This window comes from Ostrea edulis, chromosome 9 (assembly GCF_947568905.1).
Source record: "Ostrea edulis chromosome 9, xbOstEdul1.1, whole genome shotgun sequence".
In the NCBI taxonomy this organism is placed as follows: domain Eukaryota; kingdom Metazoa; phylum Mollusca; class Bivalvia; order Ostreida; family Ostreidae; genus Ostrea; species Ostrea edulis.
The window spans coordinates 67202889-67226834 of NC_079172.1; the positions used below are offsets into that span (position 1 = coordinate 67202889).

At 35.2% G+C, this 23946-nt stretch overlaps 1 protein-coding gene and 1 pseudogene across 2 annotated transcripts; one reads left to right on the top strand and one right to left on the bottom strand.

The window, feature by feature from the left end:
* The first annotated feature begins 2992 nt into the window (after positions 1–2992).
* LOC125677971 (cell death abnormality protein 1-like) lies at positions 2993–23383 on the top strand. Of its 2 annotated transcripts, XM_056150404.1 has the most exons (9): positions 2993–3115; positions 3200–3252; positions 12214–12372; positions 12479–12509; positions 17282–17331; positions 17464–17592; positions 18394–20120; positions 22139–22185; positions 22406–23383. In XM_056150404.1, the coding sequence occupies exons 1-7, from the start codon at positions 3039–3041 to the stop codon at positions 18570–18572; spliced, it is 678 nt and encodes a 225-aa protein (XP_056006379.1). In that variant the 5' UTR covers positions 2993–3038; the 3' UTR covers positions 18573–20120; positions 22139–22185; positions 22406–23383. The 2 variants fall into 2 exon arrangements, with proteins under 2 accessions (XP_056006379.1, XP_048757191.2); XM_048901234.2 differs by lacking the exons at positions 2993–3115; positions 3200–3252; positions 12214–12372; ... (1 more) ...; positions 17282–17331; positions 17464–17592 and having other exon boundaries at positions 19071–20120.
* Positions 14545–16143, bottom strand: LOC125677970 (uncharacterized; annotated as a pseudogene).
* Positions 23384–23946: the final 563 nt, after the last annotated feature.

A 23946-nucleotide genomic window follows, 5' to 3' on the forward strand; every position in this document is an offset into this window, starting at 1 on the left:
ATTGATAACAAAATGATAAAGATTAAAAAAAAAAAATCCTTAACACCCCCCTCCAAAAAAAAAAAACAACAACAAAAAACAAAACTTAAAATTAAAGTTGAGGGGTTTTCTGGGAAACTAATTAGATTATATATACATAATTAGATTTATGTACATGACGTACACCCCAATTCTTGCACATATTTATGCAGTTATCTTTTTACTAATGGTTTTGTCAATATCACTATTTTGTCGTAAATCACTTTGGTGTGGTGCCCCCCCCCCCCCCACCAAAGTGAAATTGCTTCCTACGGGCCTGTTGCACCAATCCATCTAACATGTGAACTGATTATGTATTTCTCTGAGAGGGAGGTTGTGGCAAAGTGTCAATGCAATATCTGTATCTATGATGAGGAAAAGTCCAAGAAACCATGTGTTCTACTTTTAACCCTAAAGTAAGTAATGTTGCACCAATGAAGTTGAATTTTTGAGATGTGAACTGATTATGTATTTCTCTGAGAGGGAGGTAGTGTTTAGCTGGATTGGTGCACTAATGTCAAAAAAATTCTCGACGGGACGTAATTCTACCAATTTTAAAACCCTTGTGACAAGACCTTTCTTTGGGCACCATGACTACTCTGCTGCCAAATGGGGACATCCATGTTTCACAAACACATCTTGTTTTGAGTATAATACACTTAGAAATATATAATATTTCCTCCGACCGAATGGTCTAACGATCTGTCATACTGTCTACTATCAACGTAAACACAAGAATCACGTGCCTGTGACGTTACACAGTGCTTAAACACGTCATAACGGCATTCACACAAAATCAGTTCATCATAATAAGGTTCCGACCGTTATGATTCAGCATTTCGATAATATGACTTTAATCAAAATCAATGTACGGACCGTGATACAGACATGTTGCTTTACTTTGGATATTTTATTGTGAAGGGCAAACTAACAACTCATCTTTATGACAAACAAGACGATTTCAGCTTCTCCATCGTCAACTTCTCATATACCGGTATTTATGTAGCTATATTCCATCATCATCTGTATTTATGTAGAAATATTCCATTATCATCTGTATTTATGTAGAAATATTCCATTATCATCTGTATTTAGTGTTTATGTCTTTTAACTGATTCTACACGCAAGAGCTTGTTCTACGTATGATCAAGACAGGGTACAGAAAAAACAAGTTGATGTTACAGGTGATTCAAAAGTCTTGTTTAAAGTCAGCATTTTGCAAATTCTGTAGTCGTTAGAACGATCTAGTTTCCCAATACAATCTGTCATTGGGTAAATGTTGTCTGACGCGTTTCATACCGATTGCTAGGCAGATTTTGACTACGGATGATTCTGTTTACCTATACTAATCAAGATGTAGGCGTGTGTGATAGGTCGACATGAGATGCTCACTCCTCTTAGACACCCGATTCCACCTCTGCTATGTCCAGGGGCCCGTGTTTGCCCAGCTCTTAATTTTGTATTCCTTATAGGAGCTATGAGATTGATCACTTTTCGCTATCTTCACTTTTACTTTTACCAAATACTGGACTTTTAAGTTGTGACTTCATTTCTTTCAATTGGTGTTAGTTATATTTCTCTCTTGAACATATTCTTTGGACTGTCTGTCAGTAACTGGACTCTTTGTTGAGGTAAGAGCATTTGTCAGTAACTGGAATATTTGTTGAGGTACTGGTGTGTGTCAGTATCTGGAATATTTGTTGAGGTACAGGTGTGTGTCAGTAACGGGACTATTTGTTTTCAAGTGTGTTTTGTGTGTCAGTAACTGGAAATTTTTTGTTGAGGTAAGAGTATTTGTCAGTAACTGGAATATTTGTTGAGGTACGAGTGTTTTTCAGTAACTGAAATGTTTGTTGAGGTGCATGTGTTTGTCATTAACTGGAATATTTGTTTTCGAGTGTTTGACAGTGGGGGAAATGTTTGTTAAAGTACGAGTGGAATGTTTCTTAAGGTACATATTTTTGTCAGTAGGTTTAGAAACGGAGATCCAGTTGAATGTGAGAATGGATTTCATTTGCCATTCCTTGAAAATTTTGACGATCGTCCTCTGTTCTTCCCCCAGATTCCAAAAATGTCATGAAAATAGCAAAGATACAAATCTGATTGCTTTTCCCCGCATTCTTCCATGTACATGCATACATTATTCCGTTCCAGCTTAGACGGATGTAGAAATTATATGTAGAAACGATTGCTTCCACTTCTCCTTAAGTTACAATATCAAGTCCTAGTCCCTGAGTATGATACTATCATTCCGACGCTACAGGAGAACAGCATACGTTAACGAGGAAGGGGAGGTAAATCTATTTTACTCCATAATGCGATACAACATGCTTATACTGTACAAGAAAACATTGTGTGTGGAAATATCACATGTTTAGACGATAGTCTTAGTTGAATTTGACTTGGAAAACGACATTTTCCTGATATTACCTTATTTGAATATGAAGAATGGGTACAACCCCCCCCCCTCCCCCCCCCCCCCCAAAAAAACCTGACATGATTTTTTTTTTCAAAACCTGGACAGGAATGTAAATTACTTTGATACAATTGTTGATTTTGATGTGTTGTTGGTAATTTTACTCTTGATGCCCCTTAAGAAGGAATATCAAACCAGAGAAATCAAATATGGTGGAAAATGGAGTGTATACAATAATATTTTAGAATTTAAAAACTTTCAGATTGAATTTTTTAAAGTAGAAAATGGAGTTTTAGCAGAAAGCAATCCGAAAAGAAATTAAACCCTGCTGATATTTATATTTTCATTCACGCTTTCAAAAGCAAGTCAGCCATTATGGCGATGGGTTATTCGTCCTTAAGTTGTTAGCCTTTTATACGACGATTTCCCTGTTTAAGTTTTCATGACGCAGGATTTTTTATAGAAATGAATTGGGTCCAATCAATGCGTGCTCTCTGTGAATGTACGTGTGATCCACTTGTATTTAAAAGTGGTCCTCTTCAAGTGTCATATTCTATAATATTGACAAATTTCAATCATTTCAGTTGATATTTTCCGCAGCAAAATGCATTGTCTTGCTTTTCTTCTAATCTCGTTGGACCTAATAAAGGCAAGAGAATTGGGTAACTGTGGTGTGAAAGGGTATGTATCTATTGGTTATCATTCTATCAAATTTGATAGATTATATTGTAAGAATCTATTTAAAATATGCAATGTTCTCTGTAGGGATCAACTGCAATGTTGCAATAATTACATGTTAAAGAACGGAAAGTGTATCGGTAAGTTATATCTATTTTAAATTAATGTATGCATGGGGGAGAAATTTAACACATCACAAGGTTGCCTCAGTGTAAATGTCGGAATTACAGAGATTATAAGGAGATTACTCCACTCGCTTCTTCATTACAAGGATCCATGAGTAGATTTGGAATATTAACTTCGGAACAAGATTCAGAGAGAGAGAGAGAGAGAGAGAGAGAGAGAGAGAGAGAGAGAGATATTAAAACTTAGCATTTTGGAATAAATAGTTTTGTCCTATGTATTTTTTGTTTTGGATGAAAAACAATGCAAAACTAGTCAAGATCAATGTTTTAAAATGGCTCTTTATGACATAAAATGTTATGGAATTTTGAAATGTGTCTTGAAAAAGCCTTCATATTAAACCATAAAATATTAATCCAGAAACAAATGTCGAGTTTGTATTTGTAAATACTAATTACTTGCTTTACATTCTGTAATTTACTGGTAATGGTAGTTTGATAGGGTACTCACCGGGAGGGGCGTGTTCAAGACTCTGGTACTGCGTCAGACCGAAGACATCTCTTCTTCTGTCGTCAGGCGCCGTGAGTGAGAGTCATGGATCCTTCGGACATGGCCCTAACAAGAGGCATATGGGCCACATCGCTCGCCCGAGTCACCATTGCCCTGTTGTTGCTCAGCTGTTGTGATTCTTAAAAGATTGTTTTGTTCAATTTTTATTTCCATGAAGATTTCTTTAGAGTCTCAGCTTAACTGAACATGAATTCATATAACATTGGAGATGGCTGAAGACCAATATGACTAACATGAACTTGACGTTCTGGGAGAAGGTCAAGGTTACATGGATCATGGTGTGAAATGAAAGGTCTAGCCATAAAAATTCTATATACAAAATATGATCGTTCTGCCTTAGATGTATATAATTTAGGAGATAATTTAAAAAATGATAAGTCATACTCCAAGGTCAAGGCCACAAGGTCAAACACCATAAAAATTCTATATACTTATTGAGCGATGAAAGTGTCAGTTCAATTTAACTTTGCCTTTTAGACATCCCCAATCCTTGTTGTTACATGTAAGTTTCTGATAATTATTTTTGTGCAAATTTTAGTAACTTGCAATGAAGGTCAAGCTGTGCAAATTTATGCTGATTTACACAAAAATTGATTTTCAAACAATTGAGTCACACGTGAAAAAAACTAATTTCAACAAAACAATTACATTATAGATACTGATGCGATGTAATTAACATGCTCTGTTCATTTGCACCTGATATACATATTTTTTGTGCACAGTATGAAAAGATAACAAGTTATTAATATACATTGTACATGCGTTGATTTGCACTTTTAAATTACAATCAGATATTGAGCACCGAAACGCGTTGTGTGTCCTCTGTATTCAGGGGATATAACTCAGGTGTATTGTGAAAAAATATGTATCCCATTAACAGTCAGAAAAATATAATCTCAAAAGATATTTAATTTTTTAAATTAATCCTGGAGCACCTCATGCGATGTATGGAGCTATGATTATTTCTCATGTAGAGATTTCAATGATGTTGCTAAAAAATCTACTGTCTTATACCACATGCTATTTTCCCTCCAACTTTTGGATTTGCGTATGCCTAACTAATATTTAGCTCTTTTACACGTGATCTAGCGTACTGAATTTGGTATAATAGGTCTTTATTCCTCTATCTATAGTCCATGAACTCGACGTAGAAACTAACCATGATTTATTTATTGTATATTTTATCTTTGTCATGTATTACAATGCAAATTAACAAATACATTTCCAATTAATACTTGCAGAAAATAAAGGTTCTAAAAGATCTAATCCTAAGTAAAGTAAATTTCTATGGTATAAAATTTTATGATTAATTCAAATATTTCCTATAACTTCTACTTATGTATTGAATGATAGATGTGGTGTTAGCATTTTTACCTGTTTTAAAAGATAGGCTTTCACAAATCAGGCTAGCGGAAGATGTCCGAGGGTTCATTAGTCAAGAATGAACTTGAAATTTCGACCTATTCCTTTCACCCAGGATAAAATGAAAGATTTTGCTCTACATAGATTATTATATAACACCAATATAGATACATGAACTATGTCACTTTGGAAACCCAATTTTTTAAGTAGAATGTACCTTTAAACAGCATTGAACAAACTTTAAATCACGTGTTTTCGAAAATTTGTATAGTAATTGGATCCTTGAATATATTTCCTCAAAAATCGAAGACAGACTCAAACATTTTGGTAAAAAATCACCATCACGATTAATCAAAGACTAGATTTTATGACATCAAAGGCAGTTGCTTCGTCATCAAAAATGCAATATCTAGTGATCAGTTATTCAAAAAATTCCTTTGTTAAACACCATTCTGATTCCACGCAGAAATACTCGGAAGTTGAAATTCAAAAGTTGCTAGAGTTCCTCATTTACTATATATTGGTAGTCTTTGGTGATCAGGTTTTCCAACCAACTTATTGGAATTCACATGGGCACGAATTGTGTCCCTTTATTAGCTGACCTTTTTAAAAATATTCTGATGAGGTAGAATTTATTTATTCAAATAGAAAAGATTTTTTCAGCTTCTCCGCCATCAATTTACCATATTTATGTAGCAATATTCCATTATCACCTGCATATGGTGTTTATGTTTCTCAACTGATTCGATACGCAGAGCTTGTTCTGCGTATGATAAGTTTAGAAATCGAGTAGGTTACTCACAAACGAGTTGGTGGTGCAGTGGTTTAAACAGTCTCGTTTAAAATAAGATTTTCGCAAATTCTATAATCGTTATCTCGACCTAGTTTGCCAATACGACCTGTCATTGGGTGAAATGCTGCCCGAGGTGTTTCATACCGATTGTAATACCGTTCTTTACACTGTTTCAACTACAGAATACTCGCGTTTTCCAATCAAGATCTAGGGCCCATGGTGAGTATAATCGATCGACAGGGGATGCTTACTCTTCCTAGGCACCTGGTCCCACCTCTGGTATATCCAGGGATCCGTGTCTGCCCAACGTATAATTCTATATTCCTTGTAGGAGTAAAGAATAGTCACTGTTAGTTATCTTCACCCTTTCTGCTAAACTTTTTTTTATCAGTTTGGATTTGTATGCAGGATGTGTATTGCCTTAGGAACATACCTTTTGAAAAGGGTCAAGCTGATCTCGGAATGTATTAAAATCATGTCAAATAGGCGGAAAACAGCTGAACAAATTCCACAATGAGGAAATCCGTGAATATCTGTTGAAATATTCCTTTGTTTCGCAAAACAAGCGGGAAGCAATTGAGCATTTAACCTGAAACCTGCCCGTTCTGCTCTCAGCTCCTTGAGAATTTACACGTGTGGATGTTTTTTTCCTGGCAATAAGGCATTTTGACTTGATGGATTCTTCTCGTTTTTATTGGACACTTTGAGATGTTTTGTCTGCAACAACTATAGAGTACGGGTACATATATACAGTCTTTTGACTGGCGCAAAAAGTGAGTACCACGGTGCCTTTTCGTGTGTTAATGTCATTTCAAGGTCACACTCTATTTCGAATAAAAAGACCATAGAAATTCCAACAGAGCAGATATGAATTGTATATACAAGTGATTCATGATAAATTTGTCTGTATTTGCAGCATAATTCATACATACATATTTATGTCTGTTTGTATAACAGAATTAAAATGAAATATTGGTAAACTCAATAAAATATATATTGTACACCGAATTTCCTCTGATGGTTTTAGAATTCTTTTGGCATATCAATCGTTTTTTCTGACATATTTCTACTACTTAGATTTTTGAAAGGTTTTATATAACACTGGTGTAATAAGATAAAGGTTGTATATAACACTGGTGTAATAAGATAAAGGTTTTATATAACACTGGTGTAATAAAATAAAGGTTTTATATAACACTGGTGTAGTAAGATAAAGATTTTATATAACACTGGTGTAGTAAGATAAAAGGTCAATATCTATTGGGGTTGTGACCGATACATTCCAAATTTCCATTTTTAACAAGAGGCCCATGAGCCACATCGCTCACCTGAGTCACTTTGGCCCATATCTGAAGACTTTCCATATACATTTGCATGTAAAACCTTAGTCCCTATTATGGCCCAAACTACCCTTTGCAAACTTGAATCTACACTATGTCAGAAAGCTTTCATGTAAATGTCAACTTCTTTGGCCCAATGGTTCTTGAGAAGAAGATTTTTAAAGCTTTTTCCTATATTTGTATGTAAAACTTTGACCCCCCCCCCACTTGTGGCCCCATCCTACCCCCCGGAGGCCATGATTTGAACAATCTTGAATCTTCACTATGTCAGAAAGTTTTCTTGTAAATATCAGCTTTTCTGACATAGTGGTTATTGAGAAAAAGATTTTAACTATATATTTGTATGTAAAACTTTGATCCCCCTTGTGGCCTCATCCTACCCCCAGGGGCCATGATTTGAACAAACTTGAATCTGCACTATGTCAAAAAGTTTTCATGTAAAAATCAGCTTTTTTGGCTCAGTGGTTCTTGAGAAGAAGATTTTTCCTATATATTTGTATGTAAAACTTTGATCCCCCCTTGTGGCCTCATCCTATCCCCGGGGGCCATGATTTGAACAAACTTGAATCTTCACTATGTCAGAAAGTTTTCATGTAAAAATCAGCTCTTCTGGCTCAGTGGTTCTTGAGAAGATTTTTAAAGATTTTCCCTATATATTTGTATGTAAAACTTTGATCCCCTATTGTGGCCCCATCCAACCCTCGGGGGCCATGATTTGAACAAACTTGAATCTGCATTATGTCAGGAAGCTTTCATGTAAATCTCAGCTTTTCTGGCTTAGTGGTTCTTGAGAAGATTTTTAAAGTTTTTCCCTATATATTTGTATGTAAAACTTTGATCCCCCCTTGTGGCCCCATCCTACCCCCGGGGGCCATGATTTGAACAAACTTGAATCTTCACTATGTCAGAAAGTTTTCATGTAAAAATCAGCTTTTCTGGCTTAGTGGTTCTTGAGAAGAAGATTTTTAAAGATTTTTCCTATATATTTGTATGTAAAACTTTGATCCCCTATTGTGGCCCCATCCAACTCCCGGGAGCCATGATTTGAACAAACTTGAATCTTCACTATGTCAGGAAGCTTTCATGTAAATCTCAGCTTTTCTGGCTTAGTGGTTCTTGAGAAGAAGATTTTTAAAAGTTTTTCCCTATATATTTGTGTGCAAAACTTTGATCCCCCTTGGGGCCCCATCCTATCCCCGGGGGCCATGATTTGAACAAACTTGAATCTTCACTATGTCAGAAAGTTTTCATGTAGAAATCAGCTTTTCTGACTCAGTGGTTCTTGAGAAGAAGATTTTAAAAGATTTTTCCTATATATTTGTATGTAAAACTTTGATCCCCTATTGTGGCCCCATCCAACCCCCGGGGGCCATGATTTGAACAAACTTGAATCTTCACTATGTCAGAAAATTTTCATGTAAAAATCAGCTTTTCTAACTCAGTGGTTCTTGAGAAGAAGATTTTTAAAGATTTTCCCTATATATTTGTATGTAAAACTTTGATCCCCTATTGTGGCCCCATCCAACCCCAGGGGCCCATGATTTGAACAAACTTGAATCTGCATTATGTCAGGAAGCTTTCATGTAAATCTCAGCTTTTCTGGCCCAGTGGTTCTTGAGAAGAAGATTTTTAAAGATTTTCCCCTATATATTTGTATGTAAAACTTTGATCCCCCCTTGTGGCCCCATCCTACCCCCGGGGGCCATGATTTGAACAAACTTGAATCTGCAATATGTCAGGAAGCTTTCAGGTAAATTTCAGCTTTTCTGGCCCAGTGGTTCTTGAGAAGAAGATTTTTAAATGACCCCACCCTATTTTTGCATTTTTGTGATTATCTCCCCTTTGAAAGGGACATGGCCCTTCATTTGAACAAACTTGAAAGCCCTTCACCCAAGGATGCTTTTGGCCAAGTTAGGTTGAAATTGGCCAGTGGTTCTGGAGAAGAAGTCGAAAATGTGAAAAGTTTACAGACAGACGGACAGACAGACAGACGGACGCCGGACAAAGTGTGATCAGAATAGCTCACTTGAACCTTCGGTTCAGGTGAGCTAAAAACTCTATGTCCTATCTTTTTAGAATACAAAAAAAAGTTGCTGTCCTACATCAGATGTGTAATAAAAAGTGTTTGTCCTATCTAATACATAAATATTTATGTATGATTGAACAAGATTTTTACTTCATTTTGAAAATCTCTGGAGTTCTTCACAATTATCATTTGAAATGTTATATGAACTGAGGGATTCAATTTCCTCTGAAACTTTTGCTCACTTTGTCATGTTTGTTCCGTAATTTATCTAGTGAAGTTACAAATCTCATTATTTTCATCTTACTTTTTTCTCTTTTAGGTTAAGTTGTTTAAAGTGCTACATTTTGCATATTTTTAATATACTGTTTTACTTGTACTTACAAGTATTTTTCACATCTCAGTATTCTCTATGAAATGTGAAGGTAACGAACAGTGATCAATCTAATAACTCCTATAAGCAATACAAAATAGAGAGTTGGGCAAACACGGACCCCTGGATATACTAGAGGTGGGATCAGGTGCCTAGGATGAGTAAGCATCCCCTGTTGATCGACCGGGCACTCCCTTCGTGAGCCCTAAATCTTGATCAGGTAAACTGAGTTATCCGTAGTCAAAATCAGTGTGCCAAGAACGCCCTAACAATAGGTATGGAACAAGTCAGACAGCATTTGACCCAATGATAGGTTGTATTGGTAAACTATCAAATTATCAAAGATGTGTTTAAACTTTAGTTAAAGTCTGGTCTGTATCCTTCAAGTTATGATGTACCATTTTTATTTTCGATAATTGAAATCCATACTCCATGTAAAACTTACATGTAATATTTGCAATTTTATTCACAGCTGAATACTTATTTTGTGATTTTTAAGGAAGTTAGCTCCTGAGCTTTTGAGTACAACTGTGCAGGATGCTACAACTAAGTATTCACTAGTTCATTACAACTGTGCAGGATGCTACAACTAAGTATTCACTGGTTCATTACTGATCCCATTGGTGGAAATATATTAAAATCTATTGTTGAAATTTTTTGTGTCAATTCAAATTTTGAAAGGGTTTGACAGGGACTATATTTTGTGGCGGAAGGATTCACTAATGAAAAAGTTCTAATTCTGCATGATATTACAGTTTCTGTTTCACCCCATGTATCGTCTATTTTTATATCCCTATACGTGTATTTCAGTTTTAAAATTTATGATACAGGTAGTTGAGACTTGGAACTAGTTCAAATGTTGTAATTCATTAACTTGGTTGATATATTTTTCCAAACAGTACACCGATTCTTTAAAAAGTTTTAATTAATTTACTCGAAATTTTGTATAAAAATTCAGTATTTTCAGTATTTTCGCAAATAATTCAGTTTTTTTTATCTCCAACCCCCACTTTTTTTAGTTGCATTCTAAATTGGAAGACCAGACTTTGAAAATTATGTAAAATTTTAGAAATTGACATTACTCCTAATATGTCCTTTTAAACTCTCAATTTTGATATCATGAAGTTTTTCGTATATCAGGTGCAAAAAGGTCAATTAAAAAGTAGATTTTTTGACATCATAGACAGTTGTTTCTCCAACAACAATGGAAAACGCAAATATTCCTATCTAGTGATCAGTCATCCAAAAAATTACTTTGTTAAACGCCACTCTGATTCCACGCACAAGTACTCTGAAGTTGAAATGATAAAAAAAAATATGCTGGAGTTCCTCATTGACAATATCTTCGTGGTATTTGGTGATCAGGTCTTCCAACAGCCTGTTGGAATCCCCATGGGCACGAATTGCGCTCCTTTGCTAGCTGACCTGTTTTTGTATTCCTATCAAGTATAATTTATTCAAAAACTTCTACGTGAGAAGACAAAATCTCTTGCTGTGGCCTTCAATTCGACATTTAGATATATCGAAGACGTTTTATCTATTAACAATGATAATTTTCATTCATATGACGATTCCATATATCCCAGTGAACTCGAAATTGAATACATCACAGAGTCGTCCACTTCTGCTTCATACCTAGATATTTTATTGAAAGTAAATATTAACGGCAAACTAACAACTCAACTTTATCACAAACGGGATGATTTCAGCTTCTACATCGTCAACTTTACATATTTATGTAGCAATATTCCATTATTACCTGCATATGGTGTTTATATATATCAACTGATTCGATACGCAAGGGGTTGTTCTGCTTATGGTCAGTGTTTAAATCAAGACAGGCTACTGACAAACAAGTTGATGGTGCAGAGGTTCCAACAGCCTCGTTTAAAGTCTCAAATTCTATGGTCGTTATAACGATCTAGTTTGCCAATACAACCTACCATTGGGTCAAATGCTGTCTGACCTGTTTGATACCGATTGTTAGACCGTTCGTGGCACACTGATTTTGACTACGGATAATTCCGTTTACCTGATCAAGATATAGGGCTCACGGCTGGTGTGACCGGTGAACAGTGGATGCTTACTCCTCCTAGGCACCTGATCCCACCTCTGGTATATCCAGAAGTTCGTGTTTGCCCAACTATCTAATTTGTATTGCTTATATGAGTTATGACATTGGCCGCTGCTCGTTATCTTTACCTTTCATCATACAAATTTACTATTTCCCGTCACTTTCGTCAGTTACGACTTAGTCTGGTAGGTTTATAAGTCTTTTTTTTTTTTGGTTGATATTATTTTACTTGAGACAAAAGTCAATACTTTCATTTTTTTCGTTGATTCATCGTAAATATTGTTCCCTACACATGTAATTACACAAAACTACTTCATTAGCATGATGATCCTGCTCTCATCTAATATTCTTGGCTATAACAACTGGTAAGGGATAAAGTTGTTGATTTTCTTTTCTTTATTGTCTCTCAGTCTTCCATTAACATATGTTCAAATGTTATACAGAATGTCCACCTGGTAAATTTGGCAAAAGCTGCTCGGAAAATTGTCCAGATGGGTACTATGGGAAGTTCTGTAGCAGCAAGTGTACTTGCTCTGAGGGACAGATTTGTTACTACAAGAAAGGCTGCATCCAGAGTCCAGAACGTTCCAAAGCAAACTATGGTAAATTGTACATTCATTTTTTTTAATTAGATGTATCTTTCTTAGCATGAATCAGTCAAAAATATTTTCAGATAACGTATTTCTAATTCCTTCATCAACATTTCAGATGCCTGTTTACAGAACGAACCGAGGATGGGGTTAGATATTTTCTCTCTTTTTAATGATATTTTTTACAATATGTACACTATGATTGAAAACATGTTTTGTTTTTGTTCTTTTATAGAACTTTAGTGCGAAACTTGCAAACATTTTGAAATGAAATTATTTGCGAAATTACTTTGAGCATATGTAAGGGGGTGAGATCAAAAGTTAGATATCTGATAGAAACCTTAATTTATATAGTTTTCATCAAGACACACTTAAAACGTTGACCCAAATCAATCATAATGTAATAACACAATAATTCTGATTGAACACACAAATATAACAAACAGTGACCAATCTCATAACTCATGTAACGAATACAAAATTACGAGTTGGGAAACACGGATCCCTCGATATACCAGAGTTGGGATGAGGTGCCTTGGATGAGTAAGCAGTCACACTAACCGTGAGCCCGATATCTTGATAAAGTAAACGGAGTAATCGGTAGTCAAAATCAGTGTGTAGAAAAGAACGGCCTAACAGTTAATATGGAACCCGGCAGACAGCATTTGACCCAATGATAATAATTATACCATTATAATGACCATAGAATTTGCGAAATACATGTACTGAATTTAAATGAGAATAGTTGATTGAAACCATAGTAACATCAACTTGTTTGTCAGTAGCCTGCCTCGATTTAAAAACTGATCATATGCAGAACAAGCTCTCACTTAACGAATCGGTTAAGAGACAAAACACCATATGCAGGTGATAATGGAAAAAAGCTACATAAATATAATAATGATGATGGAATATTGCAACATAAATCGACGACGGAGAAACAGAAGTCATCCAGTTTGTCATAAAGTTGAGTTCCAAATTTATCGTTGATATCTATTTTCAATAAAGATATCTAAGTACGAAGCAGTTTTGGAAGACTCCGTGGTGTCTTTTATTTCGAATTCACTGGGATATACCGATTGATTGATTGTATATTATTTAACGTCCCTCTCGAGAATTTTTTACTCATATGGAGACGTCAACATTGCCGGTGAAGGGCCGAAAAATATAGGCCTATGCTCGACGGTTACGGCCTTTAATCAGGGAGGGATCTTTATTGTGCCACACCTGCTGTGACACAGAGCCTCGGATTTTACGGTCTGATCCCAAGGTCCCCCCCCCATTTAGTCGCCTCCAATAACGGCAAGCAAAGGATACTGAGGACTATTCGAACCCAGATCCCCACAAGATGGGATATATCGAATCGACATATGAATATCATTATTGTTAATACACTGTAGATAAAACGTTGTATTTTGATTGAATAAATAGTGTATATGCATACTGGTGCTTGTGCAGAAAAATGCCCTGAGCAGGTGCCCCTTTCTCGTTTTGATTTTCTCTCATGTGGGCAAAATCTACACCACCCAAACCCCACCGGAGTACTTTGCGACACATTTTGCCACTGCGCAATCAAGAACTCAATCAAAGGCCATCCATCTTCCCTCTCACCTACATACCTTTTGCTGGACCATGCACGTTTTCACCAAGCAATTGACCACGTGTCTTAGTTTCGTAGTTACACCTATCTATATGCTACACAGGCATGCTTGCCACATATGATTTTCATATGAGGATCATATGATTAGCTTCATTTGAGAATATATAAAAAAGGGCATCATATGTGAATCATATGATGTGTTTCATATGATTTACATATGAAGGTTTTGTGTGCATGTTGTGCTAATATGTTATATGAGAATCATATGTTAGGAAACTCATATGTAAATCATATGAGACATGTATGTGTACTTTAAATTAATATGTAATATGCAGATGCTGGAAATCAAGTATTTCTATTCATTCTACAACTACTTCTTGATTAAATACCAATAAAAAGTACAAAAAAAAAATATTACTCAATATTCTCTAAAATATCTCAATCTTATAGATATGGAACGGCTTCAACGATGAACAGAAATAAAATATTTGGCAGAGCATATTTACATAACTTTTGAAATCAGAATGAAAAATTCACATATGTAAAAAGTGAAATTTTCATCAAAAAGAAGACAAAGCAAGATAAGCACTTGTCGATACATATATTTTGTGCTAAATTTCAGTTCCTTTCATACACATATAAAAAACATATCATATTTAAAAGTAACAAGTAAATCAATAACTGCACATGATTTTAAAGAAGAAATACACAAATATACAATAAACAATACTTGAAATTATAAAATCTTAATTTAAAAAGTTATGATAAATATTTTTCAATTCTTCTCTCCTCCTTTTCCTTTAATTTCTCCCACTTGTCCACCATCCTTATTGACGGTGTCCACAAACTTATGGAATTCAGCCCAGAAAGCAAAGCCACTTGTTCCTCCTTTACGGAACAATTTCTGTGATGCGCAGAAAGATCTCTATGGAAATTAGAAATAAACATATGTAACAAGTATTGTTTCAGGTATTATGCATGCCTTTAAGTGAATCAATGTTAAAGTGAGATGATTTCCTTCTAAGGAAATGCTATTGTCTGAAGCCACAATCTGGAGTTCGCTCATAGCTCTTTCCAGAATGGGAGAGGATGGCACATTTTGACATTTTGGCCGCGACATGTGACAACGAGTAAATGCATGCCATTTCCATTTCTTATTTTTTTTTAAATAAATAAACTTCCGATTGTAGTACAATGTAGTCTCATTGCAATTAAAATGAAAGTGTTTAGAATCTTTAAAGTCTACTTTAATTTCTAATTTTACATGAGACAAAAATTTGATTCCCATGCAGGGAAGAGAAAGAGAATTAAATATTTCTTTCACATATCAAATTGATGAATCTATAAATTATTGCAAGGCAAATGTGGTATAAACGAAATCTTTATCTTAATATATAAAGCATTTTGAAAAATACTGTATAACTAATGTGGTTGAAAATGGTAAAACGAACAATATTGCATGAAATTAATTACCAGCAATAAGGTCAAGCGTTCCCTCTCTATGTCCACAAGTGGAATCGCTGGTGGCAAAAAACACTTCCACAGGTAGTTGTGGAGGGACTTTAAAGAAAGTCCCTCCACATCAATATCCTTGTTGCCCAATAACTACAAAAAGGAATAATGACTTCAAGCATATGTATACTTTTAACTAGATATTTCAAAGAACATAATATACAATTATTCAGAAATCAAACTATTTCAATGAATTATGTGTATTTAATAGTTCACCCCACTCAAAAAAGTTTCCTATACATTAAAACGTTTAACATTGTTTTCTGTTTTAATTTGTAATGAAATACATTTACATTAAATCAAGACATCACCTTTTACTACACATGGTTTCTTAATTACCTTTGCTCTTGTCTGGTTCCTGTAATAAGTAAATTTTGTCGTGCCAAAGCTCGACAAAACCCCCCAGGACATGACTTCTTTCTGTCCAACCTGCTTTACTGGCAAAGTCCTTCAGCATTCCCTGAAAAATGATATCATACAGTTAGAAAATTCATACCTGTTTTTGAAATAAAAACAACATATGGGGGTTAATTTGTCAATGTCTTTGCCTCTCAGTGCAGGCATAACAATATAATATAGCTTCATTAACCTTTGTAAAATTTGGCTGATGCAGTTTGGTTGCACCAGTTCTTAGAAGTATTTTATTGCGAAATAAGGTATCATTTCAAAACTTTTATTGGGATGTAAATATGAGTTGGTCACATGATCAAAATCCCATAAAGGGCATTATGATAGATTACATCATTTATCAACACACATTTACATTCCGATAATGTTTCAGTGTGAAAATAATACTTAATTATTTATTTATTTAAACATCAAAGGTATAAATTAAATGTTTGAACACGTTGCATGACCACTTATGATTTTGACTTTGCACCTCTTGAGAAGAAGAGTTTTAAAGATTTTTCTGTTATATTCCTATATAAAACTTTATTTGCCTATTGTGACCCTGCCGTAGCCCCGGGAATCATGATTTAAACAACTTGAATCTACACTAATGTATTGAAGCTTTCACAGAAGTTTGATCTTTTCTGGTCCAGTGGTTCTTGAGTATAGATGTTATGAAAAATGCAATTCAATTTTATTTAATTCTACAAAAATCAACCCTTGGAAGAGGGTGTGGTCCTTCATTTGAAGAAACTGAAATCCACTTCACATAAGGATGCTTGTTGGCAAGTTTGGTTAAAAATGCCTCAGTGGTTCTTGAAAAGAAGTGAAAAATGTGAAAAGTTTACAGACGGACGGACAAACAGACAGATGGATGCCAGTCACCCTTCAAACAGAAAAGCGCACTTCATATGAGAATCATATGTGGCACTTTTCCCTATGTAGGAGTCATGGCGGAACCTCCATATTGCATATCAACTTTTTTTTTTATTTAGCTCTCAGCTACACTTGACATATATTCTAAAACTATTTTATTCATTTTTACACATTTAATATCACTTCAAACATGGGATATTTCCATTTCATAAGAATGAACGTGTCATTCTACATAAGAACGTTTCAAAAGGTTATCTCGTACCGAAAAAGTATTTGTATTATAATAAAATCCATGTCGGATGACCAAAACTTCCGGGAATTTTTACACACACCCCACCCCCAAACTATCTGAATTAAGATTTTCCCCCGACATTGATCTTTTCATCTCGCCCCTAATACATTCACTCTCTATCACTTAGAAATATTTTCAATACATGCATATACAAGTCAAACATTTTGAAATTTTGATAATGAAGTGTGTTTTGGTAATGAAACAAAGCCATCATCCTATTCCAAATGAACCTAAACATTGATATCTAACAGGAACAGAAGCTGTTGCGTGAACGAGAGAACTGTGGGAAATCAATGTCAAGGTATCAAAGTTATGTACAGCACTTCTATATTTAGAGTTTTAGATTTTTTTAACCGTTAAATATATTCAGGAATGTAATATGAATATAGAATTAAATTCTATCATTTTTGACAACTTACTTTTTATATCTTAGAGTGTTGGAAAGGGTGGTTTGGCAAAGACTGTAAATACCCATGTCCTATACGTAGATATGGGCGATTCTGTCTGGGGACGTGCAACTGTACAATGAATGAAATCTGTAACCGAGAGACTGGTTGTATAGGTAACAGTTTTGTAGTTTAAAGGTGAATCATTCTGATTTCGATCGTAACATAATTTGATTGGGTGATTGACGTTCATCAAATTGATAACGTACATAACGTATAATACATCCGGTCGACAGGGGATACTTACTCCTCCTAGGCACCTGATCCCACCTCTGGTGTGTCTAGTGGTCCGTGTGTGCCCAACTACATGTATGTATTTTGTATTGCTTTTAGGAGTTATGAGATTGATTACTGTTCGTTATCTTCACCTTACATTTTTGCGCCATAAAACGAGAAGAATACAGATTTTCAGAATATTGCCAGCATAGTACTAGTAACTATATTGCTCCGCGTTACATCAGATTAACATTTTCATGTTGATAAGTATTACATCAGATGTTTAAAAGAAAGCACATTATAGGAAAGTGAAGATAACAAACAGTGATCAATCATAATTCCTGTAAGCAACACAAAATAGAGAGGTTGAGCAAATACGGACCCCTGGATATACCAGAGGTGGGATAAGGTACAAAGGAGGAGTAAGCATCCCCTGTCGACCGGTGACACCCTCCACGAGCCCTATATCTTGATTAAATGATTAATTAGAAAACGAAGTCTACATATGTATTCCACATTTTAAATTTTTTAAAAATGTTGACATCCAGAATAGATTTCATTTCCATATGTTGCAATTACTTTAGAAACATTTTTAAATGAAAATTAAGCTAAATGAAATATTTGTCTAACACTTTCTTTACAGTACGTGTAGTGCATAAAATGAAGCACTGAGTTTCTGAACAGTTTTATTCATTTTACAGATACAACAGATGCTACGACGAGTAAAAGCCCAGATGTAGGTAATATGATGGTGTTGTTGACTGGGGTTAATGGAAGTAGTTTGATCCCGTGGGAACGGGGTACATTCTGCATTTATTATTACTTTCTGCTGGTGAATCCTGTAACACATCTCCAGATAAAACCCAGCGTGTGGTTGTAAGCGACCTCAATCTAAAAAGCAAAGATTATTTGTTCCGTAGTCATCAACCTCTGTAGCTATTGCTAACTTGTTGTACTTTTATTACTTTCAGACGTCAACAAACAAATCACTATTGGTTTACGTCAATCACGCGGAGACTACTATATCTATTCCGTACACATTTAGTGGTAGCGATTAGTCAACAGACGAGTTATTTCCCTTTTCATGCTTACTTGCGGACTGGACAGTAACTCCCTTAGAAAAATTTAAAAAAAAATCCATAAATGCACACCACACAATGAACGGAAATCCGTAAGCTACTCAGTTTCTGATGTTACTCGTGTATGACGACGTCATATAGTTTTTCAGGTCACAGCGTATTCTACATGAGTGAAATCATACAAGGGACAATCCCAATGAAGATTTCCTATCAGTATAGAAACATTCTGATCCCAATATGTTTCTATGTTTTGGTATAGAAACATGTTGATCCCAATGCGGTTTGGTATAGAAACATTCTGATCCCAATAGGATTTGGTATAAAAATGTCCTGATTCCAATAGGGTTTGGTACAGAAACGTTCTGGTCTGGAGGTTACAAAACTTTTACCGTACTCATACTTAAACTCAACCTTGTTTGTTTTGAGTACAACTCTGAGCAAGCTTCCAACACGTACTCCATTTGAGTATGAGAATGATTTTATAAAAGTTTTATAACCTTCATGTTTGAGTATGAGTAGGATTAATCATTTAGAGCACGGAGTTTGAGTATGAAAATGTGCTTTAATAAGCTTTATAACCTCCAGGCCAGATCCCAATGCGGTTTGCTATCAAAACGTTCTGATCCCAATATGGTTTAGTAAAGAAACGTTCTGATCCCAACACCGTTTTGGTATAGAAAGGTTTTGATTCCAATGTGGTATGGTATAGAAACGTTTTGATCCCAAGACGGTTTGATACAAAAACGTTTTGATACTAATAAGGTTTGGTGTAAAAGCTTTTTGATCCGAATACATATACATGTAGCATTCCAGATTTCCTAACCCCCTCTTGATCTAACTCAAATTTGGTATTGACAACGTTTGTGAAGATTCATTAAATTTGTGAGAGCTAGTTTTCGTGGATTGTCAAGATGTGATACTTTTGCTGCATGTAATTTCCCATTTATGATGTTTAGACTGAATTGAAGTATTCACGAAAATTGAGCCCCACCAAATCTAATGATACCACAGTAATGAAACAAAAGTAATTAAAGATCTTATCGCTTTTGCTGCTATAAATTTCTGTTAGATAATAACATTTGGTACGATTTCGTTATCTTCACCTTTCGTATTAACTTTTGGTGTATTTTAACTCAATAAGATTTGATAAAATATTAACTTTCCGTAGGATAATAACACAAGATAGTAACTTTTCGTACGATATCTTTACTTGTAGATCATGAAAACACCACAGGAAGTTTTGCAGATATGAAACAAGGATTATCTGAGAAATCCTTCTTGATTGTTATCATGGGTGTCAGCATTGGGATAATTGTCACTGGCATAGTGGGGATTGTTGTACTAAAGAGGTTTGTTACCTTTATTAACTACAATAGAGTTACAAAGCAGATACGAATGTGATTGTGTGATTGTTTGTGCCAGTACGTTAAACTGATACGTCGTATGATACAAAACAATTTTTTTGCACAATACCGTACTTTGTATATATACGAAAATGCGAAGGCAACAGTGATCAATCTCATGAATTATTATATATTAAGAATAAAAAAAACGAGATTAGGGCAAACACGAACTCCTAGAAACAACAGGGATGTACCAGGTGTCTAGGATGACTAAGCATTCCCTCTCGACAGGTCACGCCCGCCGTGGGTCCTATATCTTGATCAGGTAAACGTAGTCAAAATCAGAAGAAATGGTTTAACAATTGCTATGAAACACGTCAGACAACATTCGGTCTAATGACAGGTTGACGACAATATAATTTACGAAATGTTGACTTTGAAAGATACTGTTAAAACCCATGTAACATCAGTAGCTTACCTAGATTTATCAACTCAACATCATAATAAACAATATTACTTCAGCTGCCTCTGTGTATGTAGCAACATTCCATTATTATCTGCATATCATGGTGTATATGTCTCTCATCTGATTCGATATACAAGGGAAATTCTGCGTATGATCAACTTAAAAACCAAAATAAATTGATATTACATGGTTTTTCTCATATTATGGATATCACGGATGCAACGACAGTGTATATTGGTTCACTAGGAAAAAGCATGAATATGATGGCACTTTTCCCAAATGCACAAAGACGTAAACACAGTCATGGACATCGTTCATATTAAAGACCAAATATACACGATGTCACACTTAATAATAGATAAATAGGTCCACATCATATACACCAAAAACTTTACTCTGTTCCATTGAGACTTTGAATACGTTATTTGAAGAAGCCAAAGCTATTCCATACTTGAATTTTCTACAAATATACTTCTACTATGAAAGGCGAAGATAACGAACAGCGGTCAATCTCATAACTCCTATAAGCAATACTAAATAGAGAATTGGACAAAAAAGGAATCCTGGATGTACCAGAGGTGGGATCAGTTGCCTAGGAGAAGTAATCATCATCTGTCGAGCGGTCACGCCCGTCGTGAGTTCTATATCTGGATCAGTTAAACGGAAAAATCCATAATCAAAATCAGTATAAAGAACGGCCCAACAATAGATTGGAAACACATCAGAAGAGATTGATCTGCGTATGATCAGTTTTTAAATCGAAGTAAGCTACTCACAAATCACAAATTCCACCTCTGGTATGTCCAGGGATCCGTGCTTACCCACCTCTCTATTTTGTATTGCTTATAGGAGTTATGAGATTGATCACTGTTCATTATCTTCACCATAAAAATAAGTTGATGTTACAAGAGTTTCAATAGTGTCGTTTAAAGTCAACATCTAGCAAATTATATAGTCGTTTTAATGACCTAGTTTGTCAACACAATCTATTATCAGGACAAATGCTGACTGTCTTGTTCATGCCGATTATTAAGCCGTTCTTGGCACACTGATTTTGATTTCGGGTTGCTCCGTTTACCCGATCAAGATATGGTTCTCAAGGCGGATGTGACCGGTCGACGGGTGTGCTTACTCCTCCTAGACACCTGATCCCACCTCTCACATCTAGTATATATTCAAGGGTCGGTGTTTGCCTAACTCTCCATTTTGTATTCCTTATAGGAGTTATGAGGTCAATCACTGTTCGTTATCTTCACCTTTCATTGAGAATAATAAATATTCCTGTCGACATTAACTCTGTTGTTAACATACATTTATGTATTATAAGAGTTAAGTTTTAACACACAGAATAGCATGACCTTGAATCGAAGTAATCATACCGTAAGATTAGTATGTCATGTTTCAAACTGAGGTTATTTGTTATGTGTTGTGTACAGGTGACTGTTAAGGCCCATGGGCCTCTTGTTTTGAAACTCGTGGTGTCTATTGGTAAGATTTTCAACTAATATTAAAATTTGCATGGTGATTCTTGTGATTTTTAAAAAATATTTTTATTCAGATTGACAATGTTCAGATGTGGGGAGACAGTTTTTAAAGAGCATAAAGGTAGAAAAAACTATAGTAATCTTTGTGATCATCTTTACTGATTTAAAAGATAAAAAGATTTTTACGCTTATGCATCATGCAGAATTGGCATCAATTATCCTTCATTATCAAAACAGTATTTTGTGGTGTACAAATATTGTTCTTACGTATTTAGGTTTACAAAATATTCATCCTAGAGAAACATTTGTACAACATTTGCGTCGTGTATATTTTCTCACAGATAAGCGTTTGCCAAGCAGGAACGAGCTTACAGCGACAGCGTTATCGTCGACAACCATTACCGACCACAGAGAAAACCCAACAGTGAAAGTGTCTAATGAACCTCGTCTGACATCAACAAAGAGCCGCACATTAGGTCCTAGTACATATAGCACATTGCAAAATCCCTCAAGTTCACAAGACCTCAAAAACACGAACAAGCAAAAAAGACCCATGCTTATATTGGAAGAAAGTTGCACGCATCGAATGAATGGGAAAGCATCCACCTTGCCAATATCTGGATTAAAAGAAACAAGAGTTCCATTTAACATCCAAGATAGGCGACCAAGGGAGGATTATTTGGAGGAAATGCAATCAGAAATTTTGAAACCTGAAGGGGGAATACTAACCTTTGAGACTGATGTCGAGAGTAAAAAATATAATCGTTCAAAATACACAATTGATAATGAGATCAGGGTAAATTGTGAACTGCACGATTTTGTTTCTACAAAGAATGAAACACCCAAAACGTCTGACGATCTGAACTCCAACAGATATAGCCTAGTGAAACGTATGTAAGGTTCCGTTATTCTCTACACATTGGAGGACTTTCACAGCAATGTATTTCCAAGGATAAAATGTCCTAGTGCGAGTTTGGGAGCAAATCTGGTTTTGGAATTCTATGTAAATTTAAAAAAAAATGTTTTCAAAGAAGTAAGACCTCTATTATATATATGCATTGCATACATTAAATTTCATACATTTGACATTACCGGACCTCTACATTTTTCCTAGGAATGGAATACTAGATTATGATATGATTTTGATATGTGTCTACCTTGAGTTTTCAAATTGTACCATTATTATATTATTCCAAATTCTTTCACGTAAAGTCTTTCAAAACAGTGTTTCAACGTGTAACTCGGTTTATTTCGATTCAGTCTTGAGTATCGATAGACCTTGTGTTTCTAAATCGTACGTTATTAAATCTTTTCCCGTATTTCTGTTTTTTTTAAAACAACATTTCAACCACAACTCATTTAACTTCATTTCCGCGTTTACAAAACATATCCAATATTGTAATGTTCCGGATTCTTGCACGTCATTTTTGTATTCCTAAACATTTAGGGGTAAATTTAAATCAACGTTCGACTTATCTTATCTGGCTCACGGCCGGTGTGACCGGTCGGCAGGGGATGCTCATTCCTCCAAGATATCTGATCCCACCTTTGGTATATCCAGGGGTCCGTGTTTGCCCAACTGTACATTTTGTATTCCTTATAAGAGTTATGAGATTAACCACTGTTCGTTATCTTCACCTTTCACACATAATGCAGATATTTGGGAAATGATACTTTTAGTTCACTAAGCATGCGTAAAGATCGATCTGTAGCGATACAAATACTTAGCTCACTACGTTTACACATAAATTCTAGTTCTCCAGTACAACCTGTCATTGGGTCAAATGTTGTCTGAAGTGTTTTATACCGATTGTTAGACCGTTCTTGGCACACTGATTTTGATTACGGATAACTCTAGTAATCTACGGATAGCCCATCGTCT

Coding starts and splice junctions, on each gene's coding strand:
- LOC125677971 (XM_048901234.2), top strand. CDS start 20,020: ATGAAACAAGGATTATCTGAGAAATCCTTCTTGATTGTTATCATGGGT. Junction 20,121..22,138: donor GGGATTGTTGTACTAAAGAG/GTTTGTTACCTT, acceptor ATTTTTATTCAG/ATTGACAATGTTCAGATGTG. Junction 22,186..22,405: donor AGTTTTTAAAGAGCATAAAG/GTAGAAAAAACT, acceptor ATTTTCTCACAG/ATAAGCGTTTGCCAAGCAGG.